The sequence below is a fragment of the Falco punctatus genome (genome assembly GCF_963210335.1).
Source record: "Falco punctatus genome assembly, chromosome: 9".
Lineage (NCBI taxonomy): Eukaryota > Metazoa > Chordata > Aves > Falconiformes > Falconidae > Falco > Falco punctatus.
In genome coordinates, this window is record NC_137589.1 from 36,496,052 (window position 1) to 36,520,738 (window position 24,687).

The following is a 24,687-nucleotide window of genomic DNA, read 5'->3' on the forward strand; positions in this document are numbered from 1 at the left end:
GGGTTGTAATATCACGCTAGCAGTGAACACAGAGCGTAAAAAGATGAGGAGGCAAGGCAATGAAGTCAATTTAATCAAGATCAGAAACTGATCTTAGACCTTGACATGAACTTCTCTCAGTGAAAATGGTCTGTAAACTGGCAATGTACTACAGTACAGTGAATATATTGTTTCTTTAAGTGTAGTTCAAAATTTTCTTTTGTTTGAACACTTGTATGTATTTTGAATGCAGGAAGAATATTTCTGAAAGAAGAGGCATTTACTCCTTTGTAATACAAACACACAGATCCCATACTGTTTCCATATTGATGGTGAGATACTTATATTCTCCTCAGGAACAGCAAAATTAACTTACAGTCCAGCCTTATGCTGCTATTCTAATGCCGCATGGTGACTAAGCTGCTCCTCTCATATGAAGCTATACCTTTTAATAAAGCCATTTTCTTGTCTTGAAAACAAACTCCAATGTAGTAGGACAGCTAAAGAGTGCACTGTCTGTATAATATGGTTAAATAATTTATTCCCTATTACATTATATAAAAGAAAGAATGGTTGCTACCTTCTCTTAACTTCAGAAGAAACAAGGTCCTGCTTTGATGCATAAGTTTTGCTATTTAATTAGAAGCAGAATATCTACTTTTCTTCCTTTTTTTCAGTCTGTCTATATGTCTCAGAATATTCACATTGTTTGCTGAAAATGTATTAAGGGCAAGCAACTTCAGCTTTCTCATTATGCTTTTCTTACGACAGCCATGGAAAGACTCAGTATAATCTCATCACCTTGTATTCACCAGACTACTAAAAGCTCTGGCATAGATAACTCTTGGCCTACCAAATATTAAAGTACTACAGTCACTGATGTGCAAAGTTTAGGTGTGTCCTTTTAGCAGAACTAATGCTTTTTTGAATGCAGAAATCACTATATTAAAATTAGTCCTAATTGTAGTAAATTTGGAGAATTCCTGGCTAAGACTATTGGGAAACAGTCTGTAAGCACTGAGGAATAATAGGAGCAGCGGGGAGAGAATAGCAGCAACAACAGTGGAGTATGTGCAGGGCATGAAGCAATGACAGCACAGAAATGGCTGCACAGGGCCAGGCAGAGGACCCATCTACTCCAACATTCTGTCTCCACTGGTGGCTACACATAGATACCCAGGGAAAGTCAGAACAGTAACAAATGGTACTTCCTAAGTATCAACATTCAAATTCCCATGTTTAAATAAGAAAATGACGACTAATGAGGCCATAAATCTTTCATGATTTATGAAAATGACATAGTCCAGAAATTTACTTATTCAAGTTATACTTTGTAAAAACCCATTTTCTGAAGTCCCTCACATTGCCGTCACAACTGCCAGTGCTGAATGAAATCCAGCCATATGGTGGGAGAGCCACGTATTGGACTGCCAATTACAGAACTAAAATCCTGATCATGCAGATAGATCGATGAGGGTTTTCTCACATAAGTCAAACTGAAAATTGGGACAGAAGCTGCAAAAAAATAGTTACCCAAGCAATGGTTCTCTGACTCAAAAATGTATTTTGTTTTGGACACAGGCTTAAGAAAGAATTGGAAAATTACAAAGATGATGATTGGGAAAGTATCTGTGAGACTCTTCGAACAGAAATTGAAATTCTGGAAATGGTATGCCATTTTTGTTATGTGTTTTAAGTGTTTGAGAATTTTAGCTTTAAAAGTGTAATTTAAGATGATTAGCAGTGGTTTTAGATAAGCAGGGTTTCATACTATGTACACAGCCGAACAACCTTGCATTGCAGGTGCACTCCAATTCTTATGTTTGTGCCTGTTATATCCAATTGTCCAGGAGTACCATTTCTCACAGAAAAGCGAAGTATAGAAATGAATTTAAAGATGAAGATTTTTAGCACAACAAATACCTATTTGGGGGACTAGTACTAATCATTAGTTTCTTAAAAGCTGCAAAAGATTATGCATTTAGGAGCTAAATTAATCTTTACCTCCAGCTGTCAGTTAAACAGAAAGTGGGAATATGGAGAAATAGAATGATGATAACATCCTTTTATGTAATATTTTATTTTCTCTACTCACATATTTCTTACAAAAACTTATTAAAGTGTGTTTTTTTCTAAATGTCAATCCTCACTTCGAATTTCTTGATTGTCAGTCTGTGTAACAATACAAAGAGAAAAAGTATTTTGAAGTCCCATTTTTTGAAATACAGGGGTTTTAAAGGTTCCTTTCAGAGTCCCTGATCAAGCTGTATGAAGATGCAGCTGCCACTAGCATCAATAGCAGAATAAAAGTAATACAAATTTCCCATGACTGTTATGATAAGTTTCAAGTTTCTGTTGGAGGAGTGTAACTTACTTATACTTTATCTGTTAATTTTATCATGCTTGTCAAACTTCAGAAACATAAAATACAGCTCAATGTTTAGAAACTTCTCTGTAAAGAACACACTGAACTCATTAGATTTAATTTTCTGTAATTCAATTCCTTTTCTTTTCCAGAATCTATCACAAAAAAAGTCTTCAGACAAGTGAATAACATGTGGCATATGATACAGAGTGTCATAGAAGCTAGTCTTTGAGTACTTTAAAACCATTTTACACAGGCTTTATCAGGTTTGCTTCTATTTTTTCTGATTAAACCACAGTTTGTATCTGCCTTTACTTTTCATTAAGATAAAAAGTTTATTCATTTAAAAGTGGTGGTTTTGTGTTTTATCCTCAAGTTCAATAGCTATCCATCTTTAGTTTCCTCTTTGTTGCCCATGAATGGGCAGTACATAGTCCAGAACATATACAGCTGAGTTCCTGTATTACTAGCGTTATGTACTATTTTTTAGAATGAACACTCTCCTATTTTTAAGGTAGTGATGTGATCTTATTTGAAAGAAAGACTGCTGTTAACATCAAGGAATACTTAACAGGAGCTGTGGCTATTTACTTTATACTTTGACAATGCAATTCTGTAACAAGCCCTCTGAAATAGCTCAGCTCCAGCAATGATACGATTGCTGATGATATGATATCCTGCATGATAGTCCGGAATGGTTTCCAAATCTACTGAGCTGTAGATGCCTCCATTGGTGGTAAGCCAGGCCATTACTTAGCGCTTGTCTTCTGATTACATGAGAAGACGTCTTTTCTTCCTCTCCCACAACCCACAAAATACTGAGTGCTACCTTCAGCACTTGACAGCAAAGATAAAACCGTAATCTAAATTAAAGTCCACATTCTAGAGAACTGGTGAAGAATTTCCACTGAATAAGGAACTATATTCATTCAAGCATGTAAGATCTGTAACTGGTACAGCAGTTCCCAACGCCACAGTAGGAACTGACTTTATGATTCAGGTGCTTACAGTAGGACAGTGTAAAAACATTCACTCTGCTCAGCCTCAGTCCACTCTGTGGTCATCATCTCGTCACATCCAATTGTGTGTGCAAATAATTTTAAATCTGCTTCCTACCTGGCTGGTGGGATGGATAATTGCTCAGCACTAGTTTTTATACACCCAGAGCTCTCCAAGCCCCAGAGAGTGTCTGTCACACATATAACTGCAAGAGATGTTTTATTAAGAAGGAAGGAATAAATCACTCTTGGAAGCTGACCAAATTCTGCCTGTGATGGAGAGTTTCTCCCCTTGGGACACAGCTGCAGTTTGAAGTCTGGCAAGGTTTGATCTGCAACACTGGTATCAAAGAGTATTCTGATCCACTGGGTTAACTAGGATAATTCCAAGAGGTTGAAATTATTCTTAATAACCAGTGCTGTTGGAGCTGATAACCTTATAAGGTGGGGTTTTTTCCTCTCTTCCCTAAGAGAGACAGATCCTCTTAGGATGTTCTTAATTCTAAACAACTGGGTCCCTCTGATTTCTATGAGACCGTCTGACTCTTAAGGTTAGGCAACTGCTTTTGGGTTTTGATCAATTCCAGGGCACACTGCAAAATGATACAGTTGCGTATCAGAGTGCCTGCAGACAGGTAAAGCAGTACTATTTCTGGGTTTAATTGCTGGAAACAGATATAAATTTGGGATTTGCTAGGATGGCTGAGTTTATCCTGATCATTTTATTCATTTAAGGGAGCTTGCTTATGTTAAGTGTATTGGTTAATCAACCAGGAAAATCCTACTTTTAATTTTTAGGTTTATCCACTTAAATTTGCTTTTATTTACAAAAATTCTCACATCTCTTTTGAAATGGTCTCATATTTGTATAGTTGTTTGGTCCACATAGATTAAATACTCAGATATGATATGAAATATAACTCATTGGCTTATACCAGCATTCTACATACACATTTCAGTTAAGTGGAATGAGCAATAGCATCCAGTAACTATCAATTAATAATATAAATTAATGCCCCTAAGTCACCTAAAAAAAATCTGAGAAAAGAAATATGGCAAGCCTTTTTCAGAGATACTTCAGATTCCAGGAAACCAGCTGCAAGTTCAGTTTTTGGGAGGGGGTTTATTTGTTTGTTGGGGAGCTGTTCGGTTTTTAATAGCTGTGAAGGTCTAAGGTCTTGATTATTGTAGTAGAATTACAGCATAAATATAGAAAAACTTGTAATAACTCAAATGGCTAAAGCTCTCAGAATCAATACAACAACAAAACAAGAATAAAACTCACAAAAAACAAAGTGAAAAAGAAATCAATACAAATCCTGTTGGGCTAAACAAATCCCTCAACAGCTCTGAAAAAAGTATAATGCCAGACTAAACCAGCTGTTGCAGGCTGAATGTAAACCACGCTAATTTCTCCAAGTGTAAAAATACATTTGTCACCACTATCTTATGAATAATGTAATTTGGGACCAATATGATATTGCTGTTCAGAATACACTAAGAATTAAGCAGAAGTTTGTGTTTTGTGGATTTTATTTACAGTTCTCAAACCAGGGAGAAGTAATCTTTTAACTAATCAGTGCAAAAGAACCAAATCTTTTGTCACATTTAATAAACATGTTAAAGAACAGAACATTGCCAAATTTTCATTAAAATACATAGAGTTGTTGTGAATAATTTATTTCACAGATGACATAATAAGAATATTTTTTTTAAAGGACAGATTATATGTTATATGCCTTGCATATGAGAGTCTAACAGAACCTCTGAGGCCAGAGGAAGTAGTTGTCCCTTTTCATGACCAAAAAAGATGAATCAGAACCATAGAAATACTTGAAGCAATTAGTGAGAAATAGGAAGACAGTGCAAGAAAAAGGTTATTATTCTAGAGAAAAAAAAATCTGAGGGAAAACCAGCCATGCTTCCCTATTGGACCTGGGAACAGTTGCTTTTAAGGATCAACAGATAAAAACTCCCTCATTTTTAAAGGGAGACAAATACTTTCGATTGCTAAATTTACCTTTTACCTGGTAAGGTTTGACAAGCATCAAGTCCTACATCCTTCACAAAAGACTTGATGAATTGCAGTTTTATCTCAGGCTTACACTGACACCATAGTGCCTCTCCTCTGCTGTGACCACATTCCTAAAACAGAGCTGAACAGCCTGATTTTTTCTCATCATCAAATCACAGTTCCAAGCCATGCTTTGTAAAAGGCACTTCCCAGTAGCAGCCTAATACAAAGAGACTGCTGCAATGGAAAATCCAAGATCTATTTGAAAAAAAAAAATCTAATAGGAAAATAATTGAGCCAGGCAACGGACATGAATAGGCTTGGGGAAAATCACTGAACTTTCAGAAAGAGTTTACCAGCCATGGTGAGTAAGGTCTGACCACAGAGACCCAAAAGAGAAAGCCTGTTGAACCCTGAATCCACAAGTTTATGGGTTTACAAGTCAGCCTTAACAAGCTGTGAGGTAAAGCAAGGACAAACCAAGCTCAGGAGCCAAAGAAACTGGGGCACACACTATGCCAAAGTCATGGTCAGACCTCAATACCCAACAGGCAAGGAGACAGCACAAACCACAGCAAAGATACAGCTTAACTGCATAAAAGTGCCCCCAGGACCTAATGTTACTTACACAGATACGTACCTGCTCTTGAAGCGAGGATCAGCTACCACTGGAGGGGTGGGGCATGTCAAAATGCAATTACTTTCTTTCTTATAAAAAGGATTTAATCTACCACACTTTCATGTTCTTTTATTTATTAATAGCTGATTCAAAGACTACCAAGAAAACCAATGCAGTATCTGACCACAATAAATTTACTGTTAGCTAATGCAACAGAACCCACATAAATTGTCTCTAACTGGTTGATGTAAATATAATTGAATTGGTAATAGTGCCAAACTAATGTTATAAAATGAAGAACAGCAAGAAAAAAAAAAAAGTCACACTGAAGAAAGTACCTGTACCTGAATGGCAGGCTGAGTCAGTGAGAAAAAAATTGTACGTATGACACAGCAGGCAAACTATCAGTTGAGATCACATGTTGTTCAGCTGATCTAGCTTGTGGGGTCCTCAGTCACTGAGGCAACTGACGGTCTCCAGCTACAGGGCTGGTTGCCTGTGTAGAGCTTGACAGTCTGGCAGTTGACTAATCTATAAAAATTAGATACCAAGGGAAAGGAATATTTGTCTTTAAGACCTGTAACTGAATTACATGCATAGATCAAAAATGGGTAAGAAAAGTACCTGCAAGGCCAATCCGTGCCACAAAGGTGTAGTGGTGAACCTGTGAGCACGTATCCTACAAAAATGATAGCAAGGGAAGACCAGAAAGAAAAGGCGTGCTCCAGCACCGTCTCCCTGCTGAAGGATGCCATACCTGACCAGCACTCCTACCTATCTGTAGCACATCCTCCTTGTCCTTCAACAGAAAAAATAGCACTGCTCTTGGATTTGCCATTCACTACATTTCTGCTGCAGAGTCAATCAGATGTAGAATACTCTATCTTCCTATGTAATAGGAGTTACAGACATTAATATTTAGAATAGCTTTGTGTGTGTACCTGTGTGTGTATGTACTAGTTTGCGTCTTTCTGCTCTGATACCTAGCATCCAGTCAATATGAATTTGGATGCAAAAATGGGTATCTATATTGTCATGTTGGTCCAGGTTTAAACTCATACTAACTTAGTACACTAGCTCTGGTGTAGCAAGCCAACAGGCTTACCACAGTCAGCTTTGGTTTGACAGCAATTTGTAACACGAGGAAGGATTTTACCACTGACTGAGCTGAAGTAATAGATGTGGACCTGTCCTGAAGCTTATAGTAAGATAAAACACCTCCACGTGATTTCCATGAAAAAGATATCAGGTTTAATAGGTGTGCTGCACACCCATTTCCAAGGATGACAATCAAATAAACAGATACTGGGTAAAGAGGACTAGCAAAATAGTTCCAGTCCTCTGCTGAAATTAAATGAGCTACTACAGTATGTTAAGTGGGTAAAGGATCAAATTGACTGTCTAACAACTATGCCTTGCTTGTCAATAGAGTAGTTGAGTAAGCAGTAATAGTGGCTCTGGTGCTTTTACTGATTGGAGCTGACATGCAGTGCTTATACAGTCTAGTGATAGCCCAAACTTCCAAATTCCCATCGTTCTTATTGTGTCTGCTAGGATTTGTCAGCCCCTTATTCAAATGACTTTTGTAATTATTTGGTTGTTGATCTGGTGAATTTTGGGGACTGCATTTATCAAGTTTTTAGATTTTTTTATATATTCTTGATACATGGCTGCTGTTAATAGCCCTTTGTGTAGCAAAGCATCTTGAATATGGGCTGAAAAACAATAAACTTTAGTAATACCTTCATCTACAGGACAGTTCTCACCTGGCTCACTGGTAGATCTCCTAAAGCCCCAACTGTCAAAAACACTTACAGACTTTGAGTTCCAAGCAAAGTAGCTGCTAGCTCTGATTCTCTGAAGGGCCAAACTCAAGGCACATCCATCCATCCACATCACCTCCCGTCACTCTGCTGATACACATGAGATTGGGATGTGTTTTCAGCATGAGATTGTCATTAGCAGCAAGCATGTATTTCATTTATTTTTTGACTGAAATTGTATCAGAAAGTATAATACTGCATGACTTTCAATTTTGAAACACTAGATATGTTACACTTAACTATATACCTTCTGCATTTCTTCAGCCAAGTGACTCCCAGACGCGGTTAGTTTCACTACCCCTGTGATTGCTCCCTTCAGCGTCAGTCTGTCAACCTGAATAGCTGAGGAACTTAAAAATTTCTTTGTAAGTGTGAAAAATGTGAAGTAGGAGCTGATTTGTTTCTTCCCACTTAATGTCTTGAGTATTTAAAGACAACGCCTATTTGTTTGGAAGGAACAGCTCTACGGTGATCAGTTTTACATATATGTAATTTATTAGGTAGATGAAGTGCCAGAAAAGAGTCTTTATAAGTACACAGCGTATTTCTTGGGGTTTACAGTAATTCTTGTTATTGTGTGCTAATAAACTTCCAGGCAGTTCTGTTGCCATGTCCTACTCGGAGAGGAGCCCATAGCCTCTATTTCACTTTAAAATAGGAAAATGCTGTAATTTATTTAACTAAATTTACTCTAGTGGGAAGAGAACAAGGCCTAGCCAGAAATCAAACTATGGATTGGAATGGTGTTCAATTCTGTATTCTAAGGAGCATTTGATATAATTTGGTACTGATTAAGTTCCCTTAAACAAAGTCTCCATTTAAGTGCATAAAGATAATTCAGATAACCATAAACTAAACAGTGAACAGTATATTGTGCACAACAAACAGAAAGAAAGAAAATCACCCTGTCTAATATCAGAATTTTATGTCCTTGGATTCTTCATGCTATGGTTCATAAATTCCTTTTACTCTTGATTAAAAGATTTGGATAATCAGGCTATCAGTCAAAAGTGAAAAGATTTGTAAAGGGATGTTTCAGTGCCATCTAGTGGGTTTTTTCATATTAATAAAAAAAAAAGTTCCCTCTTGTATGACAATTAACATTTTATAATTGCAATCAGAAAACATTTTTTGCTGGTGCTATATGCTTCATTTTTCCTCAGTTTTATACACAGTGAGTTTGGAAATATTACCATTAACATACTTGCATCATCTATGTCTAAGCACACACTACTTCTGTGCAAAAATAGAATAAATATCGTGCAGTGTAGGAATATAATAAACTATATTGCATATAAGGAGGAGGAATCATACTGTGAGCCTGAGACCAATAATCTAGCCAGGTAAAACCCCATCTTTTGGAAAGGAACACAGCTTCTGTTTGAAGATTCCAACACCAGAGATGCATCACAAGTGTTCTGCTGACAAATTGGCATGCTAATCTTTGTCTAATTGATAGTTTGGATGTGTTGGTGGTAGCTTCTAGTCCTTGGTTTTTTCTTATTTCTTAAAAAAGCCTTTAAATACATGGTATATTCTCCCTGCATTAGTACTTCCGTGCTACAATCAAGTTACCTTTCAGACTCTTCTTGGATAAGCTTAACAAATTGCATTCTTTCTGTCCTTCACAGTAAGGCATTTTTCCAGTGCTCAGATAATCTTTGTGGCTTTCTTCTTACACCTTCTCCATTTCTCCCACTGTTAGAAGCACTGACACCTGACCTGTAAGCAATATTCTAGTACTGGCTTCATCAGTGCTTATATAAATGTAAAATTGCCTTCCTACTCCTACACACTGCCTTCCTGAATAGATTTACAAAATCTTGTTAATCCTTTTTACCTCACATATCACTTTAGAAGTCTGTGTTGACTCAGTTGTTCAAGATGATTTACAAGCACTTTCCAAAGTTGCTGTTTTCAAGGGTGCTGTCCTCTCCTCTATACTTATAGACTAGATTATTTTCAGACACATAGCTCCACATGTGAATATATTAAACCAGTAGCTAATTGCATGGGTTTGTTCTGTTTACTAAACTATCCATGATACTCTGTGGAATTTCAGTATCATTATCTATCATGCTGTCAACCCCTGTGTCATCTGTGTATGTTATCCATGGCAATTTTCTATTTTGGTCCAGTTTATGCATAAAACTGCTGCATCACTTGGGTTTGAACACCCTTCTTTGGAAGACACAATTATAAACAGCCTCACTGGATGATTATTCCTCACTGGCATTATTTTCAAAGCCATCAGTTTCAGATTTTAATTTGTTGCTTATAGACTGTATGTGCTACAGAGCCAGCTATTGTAAATGAGCAGTAGTACATTGTGCTAACTGAACGTCTTCCAGCAGTTAAAGTCTATGGCATCTACACAGCATGATTACATTTGTAATCTCTTGAAGAGTTAAATCAGGCCTATTTCCTATAAAAACGTGCTGATTAGCATTAATTGTATTCCTATAATTTAATTCTTTATTACTAAGATTCTTTGCCATTTCCCACTATTTCACCTGGCATTCATGTCAGGTTAACAGGCCATTTAGCTACAAGTTCTTTTCAAATACTTGTAAGCTATTCACAGCTTTCGGGCTCCCACAATTTCCCCAGCACTCCAAAATTAATTTCAAAAGCTGGTTGGTGTGTGTGAAGTGTCTCAGTCAAAGGTGTTTTCTTTATGGACTTTCAGGTGTGAATGATCCAGACTTGATCATCTCAAAAAAACCTTATCCCTAGCAGACACATACTCTTTTTTCTTTTCTTGTTAATGAATTCAGCGGAATGGGTGCATTAACATGCTTCTTTCCAAACACAATATATTGAAGCTCTTTGCCCTTTCTGCATCATTTTAAATGCTGCAATATTAATCAACCTGAGGGGTCCATTTGAAATGTGTATTTGGGATCACTGCCCCAAAATCTTAGAGAAAATCCACCCGGAGTTGTAAGACCATCAGTCATAATCTTTCATTCCTCTCAAGCTCCTAACGTAAATCTATAGCCACAGCTGCCTGCCATGGAAGCCTGATAACAAAAGTAAAACCAGTGATGCCGTATTACAGAATGGGCCACTGCTGAGATGATGGGCAAACTGTAACACCATATTTGACGTTTCTCTTAGAAGAGTTTACTCTGTCAGAAAAGGTATGTATAGCTTATAGTTATATACTTGCAATATTGCAGCTTATAATTATGCATTTTGCTCATATTTGAACACTTTCCAGTCTCACTAAAGTCCAAGAAATTATGCAACAACCACAAATTTGGCCCTCTAAGTCTGTTCCCTAAGCTTTAAAGACTTGGCTTTTCATGTAGATGAGATCCCTTTGCCCAAATCACACTGGAATTCTAAGTTAGTGAAACTTCTCAGTTATTTCTGTATTTACAGGGGGTTTGATCCTTCTGGTCTCTTTAGATCTGTATCTCTCAAATGAAAGAGATACATAAAAAGAGGAGGCCTGGAAAAAATACTTGTTTATTAAACTAAAATATATTTCATTCTTTCAGAGTTTAGCTAGAACTCCTATTAATATATTGTTTTATCTCTTTATATGAAATAAGTGTACATTTTCTATCTTTAGCAAGGGCAAATACAGCTAGTATTAGAGAAAGTTCTGCTGCACTCTGTTAGCTACATTTTTTATTATTTTTCTTATTGACAGAGCATTGAAATAGGACTGGAGAATTAAACACAATAACCAACACAAGTTGAAAGCATCAACTTGGATAACTACTTTTTTTAAAAATGATGACAACATCCATTTGTGACTGTGAAATAATTCATTAATAATGACAAAATTAAGGTTCCAATATAAAAAAACCCACTCAAACCCCTTTCAAATGGACATTGTTTTCACATATATTAATTATTATGTATTTATACTAAGGACCAACTTTTCATTTGGCCTTTAGGAATTTTATTTAAATAATCCCTATATCTTTTGAGGATACCTTTAAAAAAATAGACTGTTTAATGAGAGAAGTAGAATGGCACCAAAGTAGTAACTACATGGAAGGAATTAGCCACACTAGCTGTTTAATCCATACCGTTCTTTGTTAAGATCAGAATGCTAATACTTATGAACTTAGAGATTTACTGTGGTTTTACATACCACAGCATGAGATCAAGAAAATCTACTCTCCTTTTCCAAATTACACTTCAAATATTAACAGGGTGCTCATACAAACCAGCCACTGTTCATTCATATAAACCCACAGCTGCATAATTCAGCAGGAGTGTAGGTGTGTATTACTGTGCTAGGGGAATGACTAATATCTTCAAATTACTATATACATGTGAGAAAATAGGCAGCTAAAGCATGGAAGTCGGTGTACCATTTATAGAAGACTTAGAGGTAGAAAAACAATCATGTTTTGTTTCTGTTTCTTCCATTAATATTAGTTAAATTAAAGCATTAATACAGAGTTATTACTATAGTCAACAAGTACATCAGCTAGATTAATTATTCAGAGGAATTAATTAATAATAAAGACTTCATACAGTATAATGCAGTTGCATTGAAACATGAATTGCACTAGGTGGTAGTATGAACTTGCGCCTCATGAGAAAATGGTCTGGGATTAACAGTAACAGTTGTGATGCTCATTAAAAAAAACCTGCAGTGCTTTTTCGTTTAACCAGAAATACTTTACCTAGGAGAAGCTGCTAAGCTGACTGTAGTAGTAAATACCAAAAAGTGAAGAGATTTTTCAGAAATTGACTTCCAAAAAAGAAATACAACTTAACCTTGTCCCATATTCATGCCTGTACATCTATAACAAACACATGTGGTGTATCTTAATGCTTCCTTAATACTTACAAACTACATACACAAGGAGGAGACCAAAATATAAATGGGTTCTAATCCTTTTTTCCAGTCCCTTAATCCTTTTTAGGCTCCTTCAAAAAGATTTGTTCATTCCAAGGTTTCTTAATTCACTCACTTGTTTTAGGAAACTTTTCTTGTTTGATTGCCTTACCTACCCATACCCCCAGCACCAGAGTTTTACTGGGCATCTTTCAGATGCTCGTGATTTTTCAAACTTGTCCACTAGAGAGCATCACCACCAAATTCAGAACACACTAAATTTTGAAAATATGTATATGATCACCAAAATGGCTCAAATTTACCTCTCTGATGGTGGCTCCATTCCAACACCCCATTGTAGTATTGCTCGTTGAGGTTCAGAGACTTGAGAGCAGATCCCCGGATATGACCCCACATGCATAACGGCAGCCAGGATGCTCCACTAGAGCTCAATGCAAGTTTTATATAGGTAGGCACAGACATAACCTTGGCACAAAAATTATCACCTGTAAATGTAGAGCATTCACATTTATTTATGGCACCTGGAAGTGAACTGGTGCCACATGGCACAAGCAGATACATGGCAAGAGCCCAAAATCTCCTTTCAGTCACAAGCAGGAAGCCCAGCTGCGTGATGGAGGGACGGCAAACGATGCTCCTGTAGCAAGGCTACAGTCACCCTGAGGGGAGCTGAGTGCATCCTTATGATACTTACACCCGAACCAAAGCAGAGGAATGTGTAGGTGACATGTAGGAAGGGGAGAGGTGATGAGAGCAGACACTGAGCTCAAGTTCTAGGACTAGGAGTGGCTTAGTAGGATGTGCACTGCAGGAGAAGTGAACAAACAAATCAAGGCTGGCATTGTTGGCTCAGCAGTGATTGGGGCAGCTCAAAGAGCATAACAAAGTTGTGCAACTAAGTAGAGAAAGAGTTATGTTAGTTCACTTCCCTTAGGTAACCAGCTGTAAAGAAAAATCATCAATGAAAAAAGCCCAAAACATGCAGACTCTCACCAGAGGACATTATCTGCCTCTGCGCACACTCAGAAATGTAAACCTTAACTCTGGCTTCTGGCTGTAACAATGCCAGAACCAGTGAAAACAAACACTCATCAAATCAGTATATATTCTTATTAATTTTATCAAACAAAATAGTACAAATAAATAAAACAATAACAATAATAATAATGCCATGAGAAGGATCCTTCTCAAGTTTCCAGGGAAAATATCTGAACCAACAGATCAGTGAAAATCCTTTTAACAGTTATCTCCAGCTATATCTTCAATACAATTATTTAAAGCAAATGATTCATGCCAGTGCTTCTCAGAGAATACTCAAGCAAATATGATATAAGAAATCAGACATATTTGAAGATCGTGCTACTCTGGGTCTGACTTACTCCTGTTGAACCAAATGCACATAAACAGAGCTTTTAACACCTTTTGGGGATTCAAATAACGTAAACTGCAATTCTCTACCTGATAGAAGATACTAATATATGCCACCTGTATGGATACACTTGTATATGCCACTTCAAAGATCTCAAATGTTCTGATACCTAGCTACATCCTAAACAACATGCAGCAGCCATATGGGTATATATGATCGCATGCCAACATTGTTATCTACTTGCCAACACTCCTAGCTTTTATTTTATTTAGTTTCAAATATGGTGCTTCAGTAGAATGTGAACTCCATTGACTAGCAGCATATTATTTTCAAAGAGGATCTGCTTCAATACCAGAAAGGTAGTTTTCAGAGATTTGTCCTTTTTGTCCCTTTTTTTTTTTTCTTTTTTTTTCCGGGGTGGGGGTGGGGTTTTTTTGAGCAATTCAACATACAGTTTCTCACTGTAATTTTTGCAAGGAAACAAGGCATCACAGTTTTACTGTTCAGTCATGAGTAGCAGGAAATTGTAGCACATCTAATTTAAGGTTTAATTCCAATTCTCAAAAAAATTCAACCAGCTTTAACTTTTAATGTGTGAGAACACAGGTATGAGCTAGAATAATGTCATTGAACAGTAAATACGAAAGGACAAAAATACCAGACCAGTTGTCATCTCTGCTTCCTTTAAATCCTTCTAAGAGACACTGCAACGTAACTTTACCTAGAGAATCCCATTAACTCCTGGCAGCTAATGGGGTAGGCAGTAAAGACTACTGTCAACTGTCTCACTCTTTGCTTGGTTCATCACTGTCGGTCTCTGCTTCTTCCATCCCTCCTATTTATTTCTGCTGTTGGCTGCATCAGGACCTAGATCTTTCCCTTTCATGTCTGTGTAGCTCTAGGTGCTGTTGTGATGCAAGTAACCGGCAGCAAGGGTGGTGGAAATGACACTATCAAATTGAGTTAAAAGGTACATGCAAAACTGCCCAGAGTTTCATGACCCTCTGTATTAACTTCTGAGCTTTTTTCTCCTGCATAGAATATGTACAGGTGGTTGTTGATCCTGTCCTGAGTAGTAAAATGCTTGCTCTGCGGAGGTGTTTCTACAAGTGTAATTATACTTATTAGCCTCATAGGAAACTCCAAGCACATGTCAAGACCCAAACCATCAAGTTCACAAGAGTGTCTTGCTCTGATTAATACATGCCTGTTACATTTTTTTATCATTTCTAAACCCTCATTAAGTGTTTCAGTACTTCAGGCCCTTAGATACTGGTTTGAAATTAGTGTCTGACAATAAAAACTACTTGCAAATTATTTTTATGTAGATGTTTTGAAGTATTTTCCTTTTAGACAGATAGTGAATTGATCTGAAAATGCCAGTATTAATAAAATGATACCTCCATGGTAGTCCCAGTGTCTCACAGACTCATGGAATGCCATTGTGTCTCAGGTGGGGAGCTTTGAGTTAATGCAGACTCCAGAGGTGGGAATTGCTGACTTGGTCACTCCTTCTAATTTAGCAAGATTAGCTGCAAGTATCTTGACATGGTACTCATGCAAGGCCTGGCACTATGCACTCCTGCCTCAAGCAAAGCTTCCTAGGAACATCAGTAATGCAAATTGGTTACAAAAGTAGAGTGTATTCCCAGTGCTACCACATTATACACTTAATTTATCCCCCCCAAAATCATTATTTGACAAAAGCATCATTTTCAACCCAGCTGACTGCAAGGTGAAAAGGAATGGTGCATGTTGGGTCTCACCCCCATATGTAATGAGAGGATTGCCAGAGCACAGACCCCAGCCTGAGAAACAGAAAGCATTCCTTCCTGGGGCTGATAATCTAGATGAATCATCACGTATAATTAGGGATCAGAGTGTCTTTGCAAATCAACTGAAACTACAGATAGACATTCACATATTAACCCAGCTAACTCTGGAAGGACGTCTCAGCTATTCAGGGAGCCCTCTAATAAAATGAGACCCTGATTCTGTTCACAAAATAATCGGTTTTTGAGGCATATTATCCTCCTGTATAAATTCTCTAAATGTATATATTGCGTCAGTTTGAGGCAAAGGAATGTTTATAGCACAGACAGGTAGAACTCGGTTCATTTTCTTTGCTGTTTCAGTAACAGACTGTTACTCCTCTGCAGTTCTCTGTTCTGAAGTTGTTCATTGTTAGTACTTTACGGGCAGGGCATGGGGAATGTTTCTTTACTAAAAGAAATCAGTTTATCTTATAATGGGATAGCAAATGTGCCATGACTTTTTTGACCATAGCAAATGGCAGTCTTGCATGCGCTCCTCACAGGCTGGGAGGGCTGGAACTGCTTCTCCTCTGGTCCCAGAGCTTCCTGCAATCAGCATTTACATAACGGAGAGAAGGGATGTGTAAATCTTGAAAACACATACTTAACTCATTCTTTGTCTTCAGATTCTGCAGCTGTCTGAAGACAATTCTCTCTTTTTATCACTTGAATTACTCAATTTCAATGGCATTTAAAATTATGCCCAGTATATTCCTCATTCATGTATCATGCAGACTCACATACACTGAGTTCGCTACACCTGTTAAAAGGCACACACGTGCATAGTCCATAAGAAATAATAACTTGGATTATTAAATTTCAGGAGTTTGTAAAGTATTACTGCAGGATATGAGAAAAATTTCAATGATGAAATGCTACTGGGAGAAAGGCACAGCATAGAAAATCTATAAATACAAAGCCGAGAACTCTGAAGTACCATTTCCACTGTATTTTGGATTTCATGCCAGTGAATGCACTTCCGGTTATTACAACAAGTGTCATACTAAAAAGGCAAAAAAAAGGCCTTTAACTTCCTTATTGCCTTCATTTTGTGTTATAAATTGCAAATTAAAAAAAAAAAAAGGATTAGCTTACCCCACCTGGTAAGTTTTATATTTTATAGCAAAGGGAGAATTATTACTTAAAGAAGTGACAGCAGTTAGATGAAAGCCATGAAAAACAATCCCTTTGAAGCATGTTTTCGAGGCTAGCAGGAAGCCTTTCAGAGGAAGAAAAGACATAATTTTCTCAGAACCCCTGAAATTGCCAGCAACTGAGGATGGCCTTTGATTTCTTGGCCAGATGCTCCATCTTTTCAGGCCAGGCTGTGATGCCCGTGAGATGACTGGGCTGAGATCTGCAGCAGCCGGAGGTGATGCAGCAGTCTGTCGGGAGACCCCTGACTTTTTATCATGCCTGACACAGGCTCTGACTGCTGTTCACATCACCAGTAGCCCCAAGGACTTTGAAAAACGCAGGCTCTCGGATTTGACTTGCCTGTCTGACAGCGCTTTCTCATCCTGAATGGGTCCTCAAGGCTCTCCTTTGCCTGGACAGAGTCAGCCTAGCGTATCTGTGTTGCCTATGAATAATAGAGCGTGAGATGATGATGTGCCTGGCACATGACCCCCAGCAGTGAAACACTGCAGCTGAGCAAGACAAAATGGTTTGTCTCAGTGGTGGCAGTGGTTCTGGTGAGTCTGGCAATGGCTGCAGTAAATTTCTAATGCAGCCGAAGCGTCGTTTGGCTGTCACCTCTTGTAACCGTTGATAATTCTAGCTTTGACCATTAGGTGTTTTACATACATCTCAACCAACTTAAACCGTAGTCTGGCTTGTAGTAACAGAAGGCTGGTAGAAAAGAGAAAATAACAAAACCCCAGACCAGTTGTTTAAAATGTTTACGTATGTTGTATATTGCTAGTGTTGCAAATGACAATAACCAGTGCCCCGTCCTTTGTGTATACCCGCGCTGCTTGTATCAGTCTATGGTTAGCATGTCCACAGCGAAGTCACAGCATCTCGCAGAGGAGACGAGGATGTAGACATGCATGGTGCAGAGCACATCTAATGTGCTCCAGTGCACCCAGGAAGCAAGTACCTGCTCTGCACACACAAACTGACCATACGCTGCATCTGTAACATGTGCAGTCATGAGACTGAGGAGGACTAATAGCCTAGAAGCCCTTATTTGCCACTTGAAGACTTTATCTCTCTGTCACATAGTTGTTAAAATGCAGCTTAGAAAGGTGCCTAAACAGTAATTTCTTTTTATAAGATTTAACTGATAAATAATCCTAAAACAGGCACAGCTCCATGAAAACCCAAGACCTGCATGCTGCAATTATCTACAAGTGATGTGTTCACAAATCGTCCAACTGGTTTTCAGAAGCATGAAGCCCACACAGAAACCAGTTCTAAAGCTTTTCACTCTGCAGTTCTACACACTTAGCATTTAGTGCCCGCCAGTAACAGATCACTGAAATATTACTGAAATCTGACATTATTTCAGACATTTGTATGCACCTCAGATACAAACCACAACAATATACACCCTGAAATCAACACTGCAATGCTAGCTTCTATCCTTGCTTATTGAAAACAATGGCAATAACTTCAGCAGTCTTAAAAAGAAGTTGGGTTGGACTCACATGATGAAATATTCCAGTTAAACTTACTAGGTCTAATCAGTGTGGTAATGCCTTTATATGTTGCACACTGTGCCAATTGCAACATCCCACTCCCACATTCCTCAGGCTTAAAATGACTTTGTGCTTTGCATCCCTGCCTCATAACTCTCATTTGAGTAGCCCTTTAAAGAACTTTCTCTGTTCCTCATGACTGTTTTCTTCACAATTATCCAACAAATCTTCAAACCAAAAGGCTTAAAATTGAAATGATGGTGCTCAATTTTTCTGACAGCTTATTCACTGTGATACTGATTTAGCTGACCCGCAAAATACATGTATGCCATCCTGTAGCTTTTTCATTACTTCATTTACAGAAAGATGCTATAAATTATTTACTTTTCTTCATAGTCTACCCTGTATTGGCTGGCCCCTCTCAGATGAGTGTTGAGAGACCTTCTGAAAACATCAGAAGGCTGAGGTAGTGCTTCATGAAAACCTAATTCCAGTAGTGGCCCACAAAATCTTAGAATTCTGAGAGTATTCTTAAGGTATACCAAAAAAACAAACTGACTGGAGTAACAGCAGTATTTAAAAGCAAAATAAAGAAGCCTTCCTGTTTACAGGCAGGCTTGTATCACAAGCAAATATGATAAAACATAGGTCATCCTTTTGTACAGGGAGTAGCAAAGCCAGTGAAAGGCACCAAGCAGACCTCAGGAACCATCCATGGACTGCTGCTCCTTCTGCCAGCCCCTTCCCGGGGTCCTTCTGAGGAAGAAATCTGTAGCTTATCATGTGCCTAATCTCCAACTTCAAAGCTCCTCTCCAGTTAAGTCACAAATCAGGGACAAACACAAACCTGTGATCAGGCTGCAAGCGTAGAAGGTGCTACAAAAGCAATACACAGTTTTATTAAACCATTACATGTATCGGCACACCACAGGTAATTAAGAACCTGAAGATACTGACACAAACATAACAGCACCTTGACATAAACCTCCTGTACTTGACTGAAGTTAAAGGAAATCTGATGGAAGAGAACCAGCGCTTGCAAAATAACACAAGAAAACCCACAGAAACCAGGCCACATGTCACATCAAAGGTCCAATAGCAAACCGCTTAATTATTTTATTAGGTGTTTCTATTTAAGGACAGCTAACTCCTTGTATAAATTAGTATAATTCTATTGACTTTATCATCCGTTTTTAAACATGGACCGTTCTGCTCTGACAATTACAGTCATTTAATGGTTTGAGAAAAATGAGATATAAGGATATTAACAACCTGATTAAGATTGAAATACAGAGGAGATCTGGTGAGGGACTAGGATATGTGGAATGTCTATGTCTCCATCTTTAGTCCTATCTTTCAGAAATAAATACATAAAATAATTTTATCAACATAGAATAATTCAGACATCCCACAAGCTGATATTACTTGTTTAATATAAAATGTCTTTCTTAATTTCAGACAGAAACAGCAACCCCCCCAAAAAAATAAGGGTACTTCTTCTACAGGCGTAGTGCTCCAGTAATTATGCTACCAGATGGGAATTTGTCCCAATTATCTCATAAATGATGGCTTCCTATTTTACTAATAACCACCAGCTTTAATTCAGAAATATATAATCAAAGGCCTTCAGATAGAGCTTCTATCCCACCATTTCATGTAATCTTTAAACTGCATAACAAAATTCATCATGATCAATTACAATTCATTTACCACAGCATTCTACAGGGCTGTAGAAAATGGCTATGATTAGAACCTTTATTCCATGCTTTCTCATTAATCTGTGAAATCAATTTTATATGGATATCCTTTTTAATTGTCTCTTCTTAAAATAATTTGTAACTTTTCAAAAGTACAAAACCAACAATTTCATGCTAGATGGCTGATGAGAGAAAGAATGAAATAGCAATCAGTTAGGAAAAAGTCCAAAGGTTTACTATTTTCTTTGTTTCTTTTTTGGTTCTGTAGTTAACTAATTTACATCCTGAAATTTAGATCAACACACAAAATTTCTGTAGGTCTTAAAACACCTTGCTGGAGGAGATGTAAAATTTTCTGTTTATATCACATTCTTCGGTTCCTTATTTCATACTTTTAAATTCGATGCTGTCCCCAGAATACGTGTCAAGCACAAGAGTGTTTTATCACAGAAATTATGAAAAGCTGATTCACTTGGAATTCTGTTTGACACAAACTGAGACAACTTCAGGAACAAATTTATTTTGTTTATTAAGACACAAATTTCAGATCTTGCCCAGTATACATCGGTCTGTTGAATCCAATCAGTGACTGACTCTATGTAGCCTAGACTCTTGCAGTCTGCATGTAGCTGCTGTAGAGACAAGCATAGCCTATTACTGACCAGAAGGTTATTAGAAATTGCACCATTATGATGTGAAAATAATAAAATATATGTCTTCAAGCTTGAAAGCTTCAAGCTTCACTAACACTGCTGGAATCCTTTTCTTCTCTAAGCTGATTCAGGGAGAGGGATATTTTAACTGAAGCACTATGCAAATATGACTTTTTTCCCCATTTTTACCAATCTAAAGTTGATGTTACTGAGTTTTGCTAAATGAAAGTTAAACAGTACTAACGATGAAAGAGGATGTTAATCTCTGCTCTCTTCCATCAACAGGACATGGATCTCCAGTTTTCTAGCAGCTTTAAACTGACAGAGTTAAATAACTTTGCAGCATGGTAGTGGGATATTTCAGACCTACTGAGACATGCGAGATACATCCAGGAGAAACCAGGCTAGACAGCATAGATTCTTGATTTAGACATTAGAAGGCCAGATGAAACTCAGGGGAACATTTGCCTGCAGTATTCCTTGTGCAGTTTAATCATTCCTCACTCACCCTCTCAGGAGTGCCAGCAAGTGATACAGCAAACCACAGCAAGGTAAGCTGTGAATGAAGGACAGCTAATTACACACTCACATCCCTGCAAATACATATTGCTGTGAGAAAAGCAGGTAGGAGCAAATGCTCTTAAACAGCTTCACTCTATTTTAATTTCTGGGACAAAACATAGTCAGGAGCATTACAGATCAAATCTTGTAATACCTCCAAGCTCACCTCAAGAAGTACAAGAAAAAAATGTGGGCTTCCATGGGAGGTAGGAATAAGTCACACAACAGCTGTTAGTTTAAATGGTATTAAAATAAAAAGTAAGTGGAACTTAACATTTGGTGCTCTCTCTAGCTAAGTGTTTTATTCTATGAGTGATCCCATTGGGATTGGCATCAATATAAGTATTAAAAGCTGGATCACAATGAAGGAACAGCAGATTAAAAGAATAATAATCCCTTCATATCTATTTCAGCAGCCAAGCAGACTGAATAGAAAGGAAAGAATAGAAAAATACTTGCTGGTATTTAAGTTTCTTTATTCAAAAGTGTTAGCTCCTGAGGGAGGGCCTTACAACCGATGTGGTGGAAAAGGTGACCTTTATATTACTGCTACTGCTTATATTAAAAATTATTCATACACTACCCAAATTATTCATACATGCCCCACAATGTGCAGAGGTTGGTAGATGGACAGGTCCCTGCCCAGAAAGTTTACTCTCCAGATTAAGACATGACAAGTAGGTACAATTAAAATTAAAGGGGGGAAAAAAAAAAGTATAAACAGCCCTGCACAATAACTTAAATTAATTATCTCTATTAGTCCTATTTTTCATCATAACACTATACACACTGTACCTCATCATGTAAGTTCCTCTCCTGCAGATGTTGCTACAGAAGGGAGCTTTTAGGAGGGACTGCACAAAGCTGTGGTTGAGCTGCAGAAAGAACCTTACTCCACCTTTGGCAACTTTACCCCTCAAGAAAACACATTCATTGACAAAACTTCAGGACAGAAGGAATTTTCCATACTGTTTTTTGTTAATGGAAGGCAAAAGACTAATGTTCATCTACTCCAGCTGAATGGAACAAGCAGTCATTTCCCCACATCCTCTGGCATAGGAGGGGAAACGAGAAATCAGCCTGGGAAAGAGATGGGGCTGTGAATGTGGTCTATAAAACAAAGAGGATCATGGAGAAGGCAAATACAAAATGACTTGTTAATTGTCTTCCATGCTAGTAACGGGGGGGCATTAAAGCAAGCTGACATTGGCATATCTCAAGACAAGTGAAATGAGATGATTCTTCTCACAATTACATAATTGCAATGTGTTTGATATAGAACCCTGGGTGTGCTAGAAGTGTGCATGAGATCAAGGACAGCTTGGACAAATTCATGGAAGAGAAATTCTCAAGAACTTTTAAGGAATGGAGAGTCAGCACTTTGTTTCTTACTCCTTCCTACCCAGGTGCCAAATAATACTGAAGTAGTTAACCCCATAAAGCAAGACATTTTCTAGAAGCCAACACGGAAGTGCTGACATCTAACAATGTTGCTGAGCTATGAGTTTTCCTGGTATTAGTAAACTAGCATAGAAAACCCATTTCATGCTTGTCTGCTGGACTGAATCCTCTGACTTTATTAGTTACAAATATCATGTTGCCTTGCTTTCCCAGTAACCTTGTCTTAAACACTGGAGGAGAGCTGTGGTGTCACAACGACTGCTGACAGGAAGCATGAACGTCACTAACTAATCACTTCATGTGTTCTGAGAAAAGCCTAGAGAAATTAAACTTCAGCTGCTTCTCAAGACTAGCTGGAATGATGATTTATAAGAATTGCGTGTAGACATTTGCATCTGGGCCATGAGACAGTGAGGCTCTCATAGGAAAAATCAAAACCCCTTAAATATGTTGTCATTCTGATTTTAACTTGGCAATATCACTGAATCTTGCAAGTGCTCTAAGATCTTCACCACCAGACTGCTGCTGGAGTCCATCCTGCAGCAGGGCATTGAGGTACCCTTTGGGACTATCATACCAAGTTCCAGTAAGGCTTCTGAATGTATTTCTTGAGCTCCCTAGAGAGTGTATGCACCAAAATACTTTAAATAGGTAAAATCTGTGAATTCACATCAACGAGAATAATTTATTGAATCAACTAGTTTAGTTTAAAAGTTTGAGTGACCTGTTTCTGCAGTAAACTCTCCTTCTGAAGTGGGAAGAAATTATGAGGATAGTAGGAAGTGAGGTTTGGGTCCAATATTATATATAAAAGAATTAAATCAGAAGCAGGTAATGTAGCTTAGATACTAATTTCCTGTGGGGCCCTTAAATTCTGAAAAATCAGCCTTTCTGAGTTTGCCTATGAATTCTTAGAGATATAAAAACCAAGCATCCACTTCCTTTGAATGTGATTCTATATCACAGTTCTGAGCACCTATTAACTACCACAGAATCCAGTTTTGGCCAGGGTGACCTAGGATTACTCAGAAGCAGATTTTTTTGGTGTGTTTCTTTTAACCATTTCTTCCAAAGACCTGGTCAGGATTTTAATTTGCTGAATTCTATTGGTGGCTGGTTAACCGAACATTGTGCACCTTAATAACAGACTTTAATTATTGAGCAGTAAATAACTTGAATTTTAACATGAATAATTCAACATTTTACTGGACTAACTTAGTCCTGAAGAAATGAAAAAAACAAACTCTCTAAGCTAGACACTAACCTTCCTTCTGAATTTTCTGCTAGGGTTATGGAGCACAGAGATCAAGGATCTAGTTGCTTCTACAGTCTGCATCTGAAGAAATTAACCTTTCAAGGCTAGCTATGGAAAAAAAAAAAAAAGCAGGGGGGAAAAAAAAAGGCAGAATAAAAAAAAGCCTGGAAAAGTTTTTGTACCTAGCACTTTTAAGAATCACTTTAATTCAGTTGATCAGGCCAGGCTGGATGAGTCTTGAAGCAACCTGGTCTAGTGGCAGGTTTCCCTGCCCATGGCAGTGGGGTTGGAACTAGATGATCTTTAAGGTTGCTTCCAACCCAAACCATTCTGTGATTCTATGACATTTGTATGTGCTAGATGTGAGATAAGTCATCAGTTAATGGGAAGGATTATACCAGGAGTCTCCCCTTTCTGTACACCCTTGCCTTAGGATGTGCCAATAGTCACCAAAATATATTTAAAGGTTTTAACATCAAAATGTTGAGATGTGAGTTTCTCATTTGTGTCTACACTGAATCATAGAATGGTTTAGGTTAGAAAAGACCCACATACAGGAATAAATATTTCTTGGAAAGCCTCATAAAAAAATGATAGCATAATAGTATTACAACAATATAGTACTATGTGAAAAGACATCATTACCAAAACACTAAAAACTAAAATTAC

General features: G+C 37.7%; 2 protein-coding genes across 2 annotated transcripts in view; both read left to right on the top strand.

Moving 5' to 3' along the window:
- CCDC172 (coiled-coil domain containing 172) overlaps positions 1 to 24,101 on the top strand; it is a 52,058-nt gene extending 27,957 nt beyond the window's left edge. Inside the window, exon 7 of the mRNA XM_080403280.1 lies at positions 1,561 to 24,101. Within this exon, the coding sequence (XP_080259406.1) occupies positions 1,561 to 1,675 (115 nt within the window). The 3' untranslated portion in view covers positions 1,676 to 24,101. The remainder of the gene's footprint in view (positions 1 to 1,560) is intronic.
- LOC308070027 (pancreatic lipase-related protein 2-like) overlaps positions 1 to 24,687 on the top strand; it is a 182,092-nt gene that overhangs the window by 109,541 nt on the left and 47,864 nt on the right. The window lies entirely within an intron of this gene.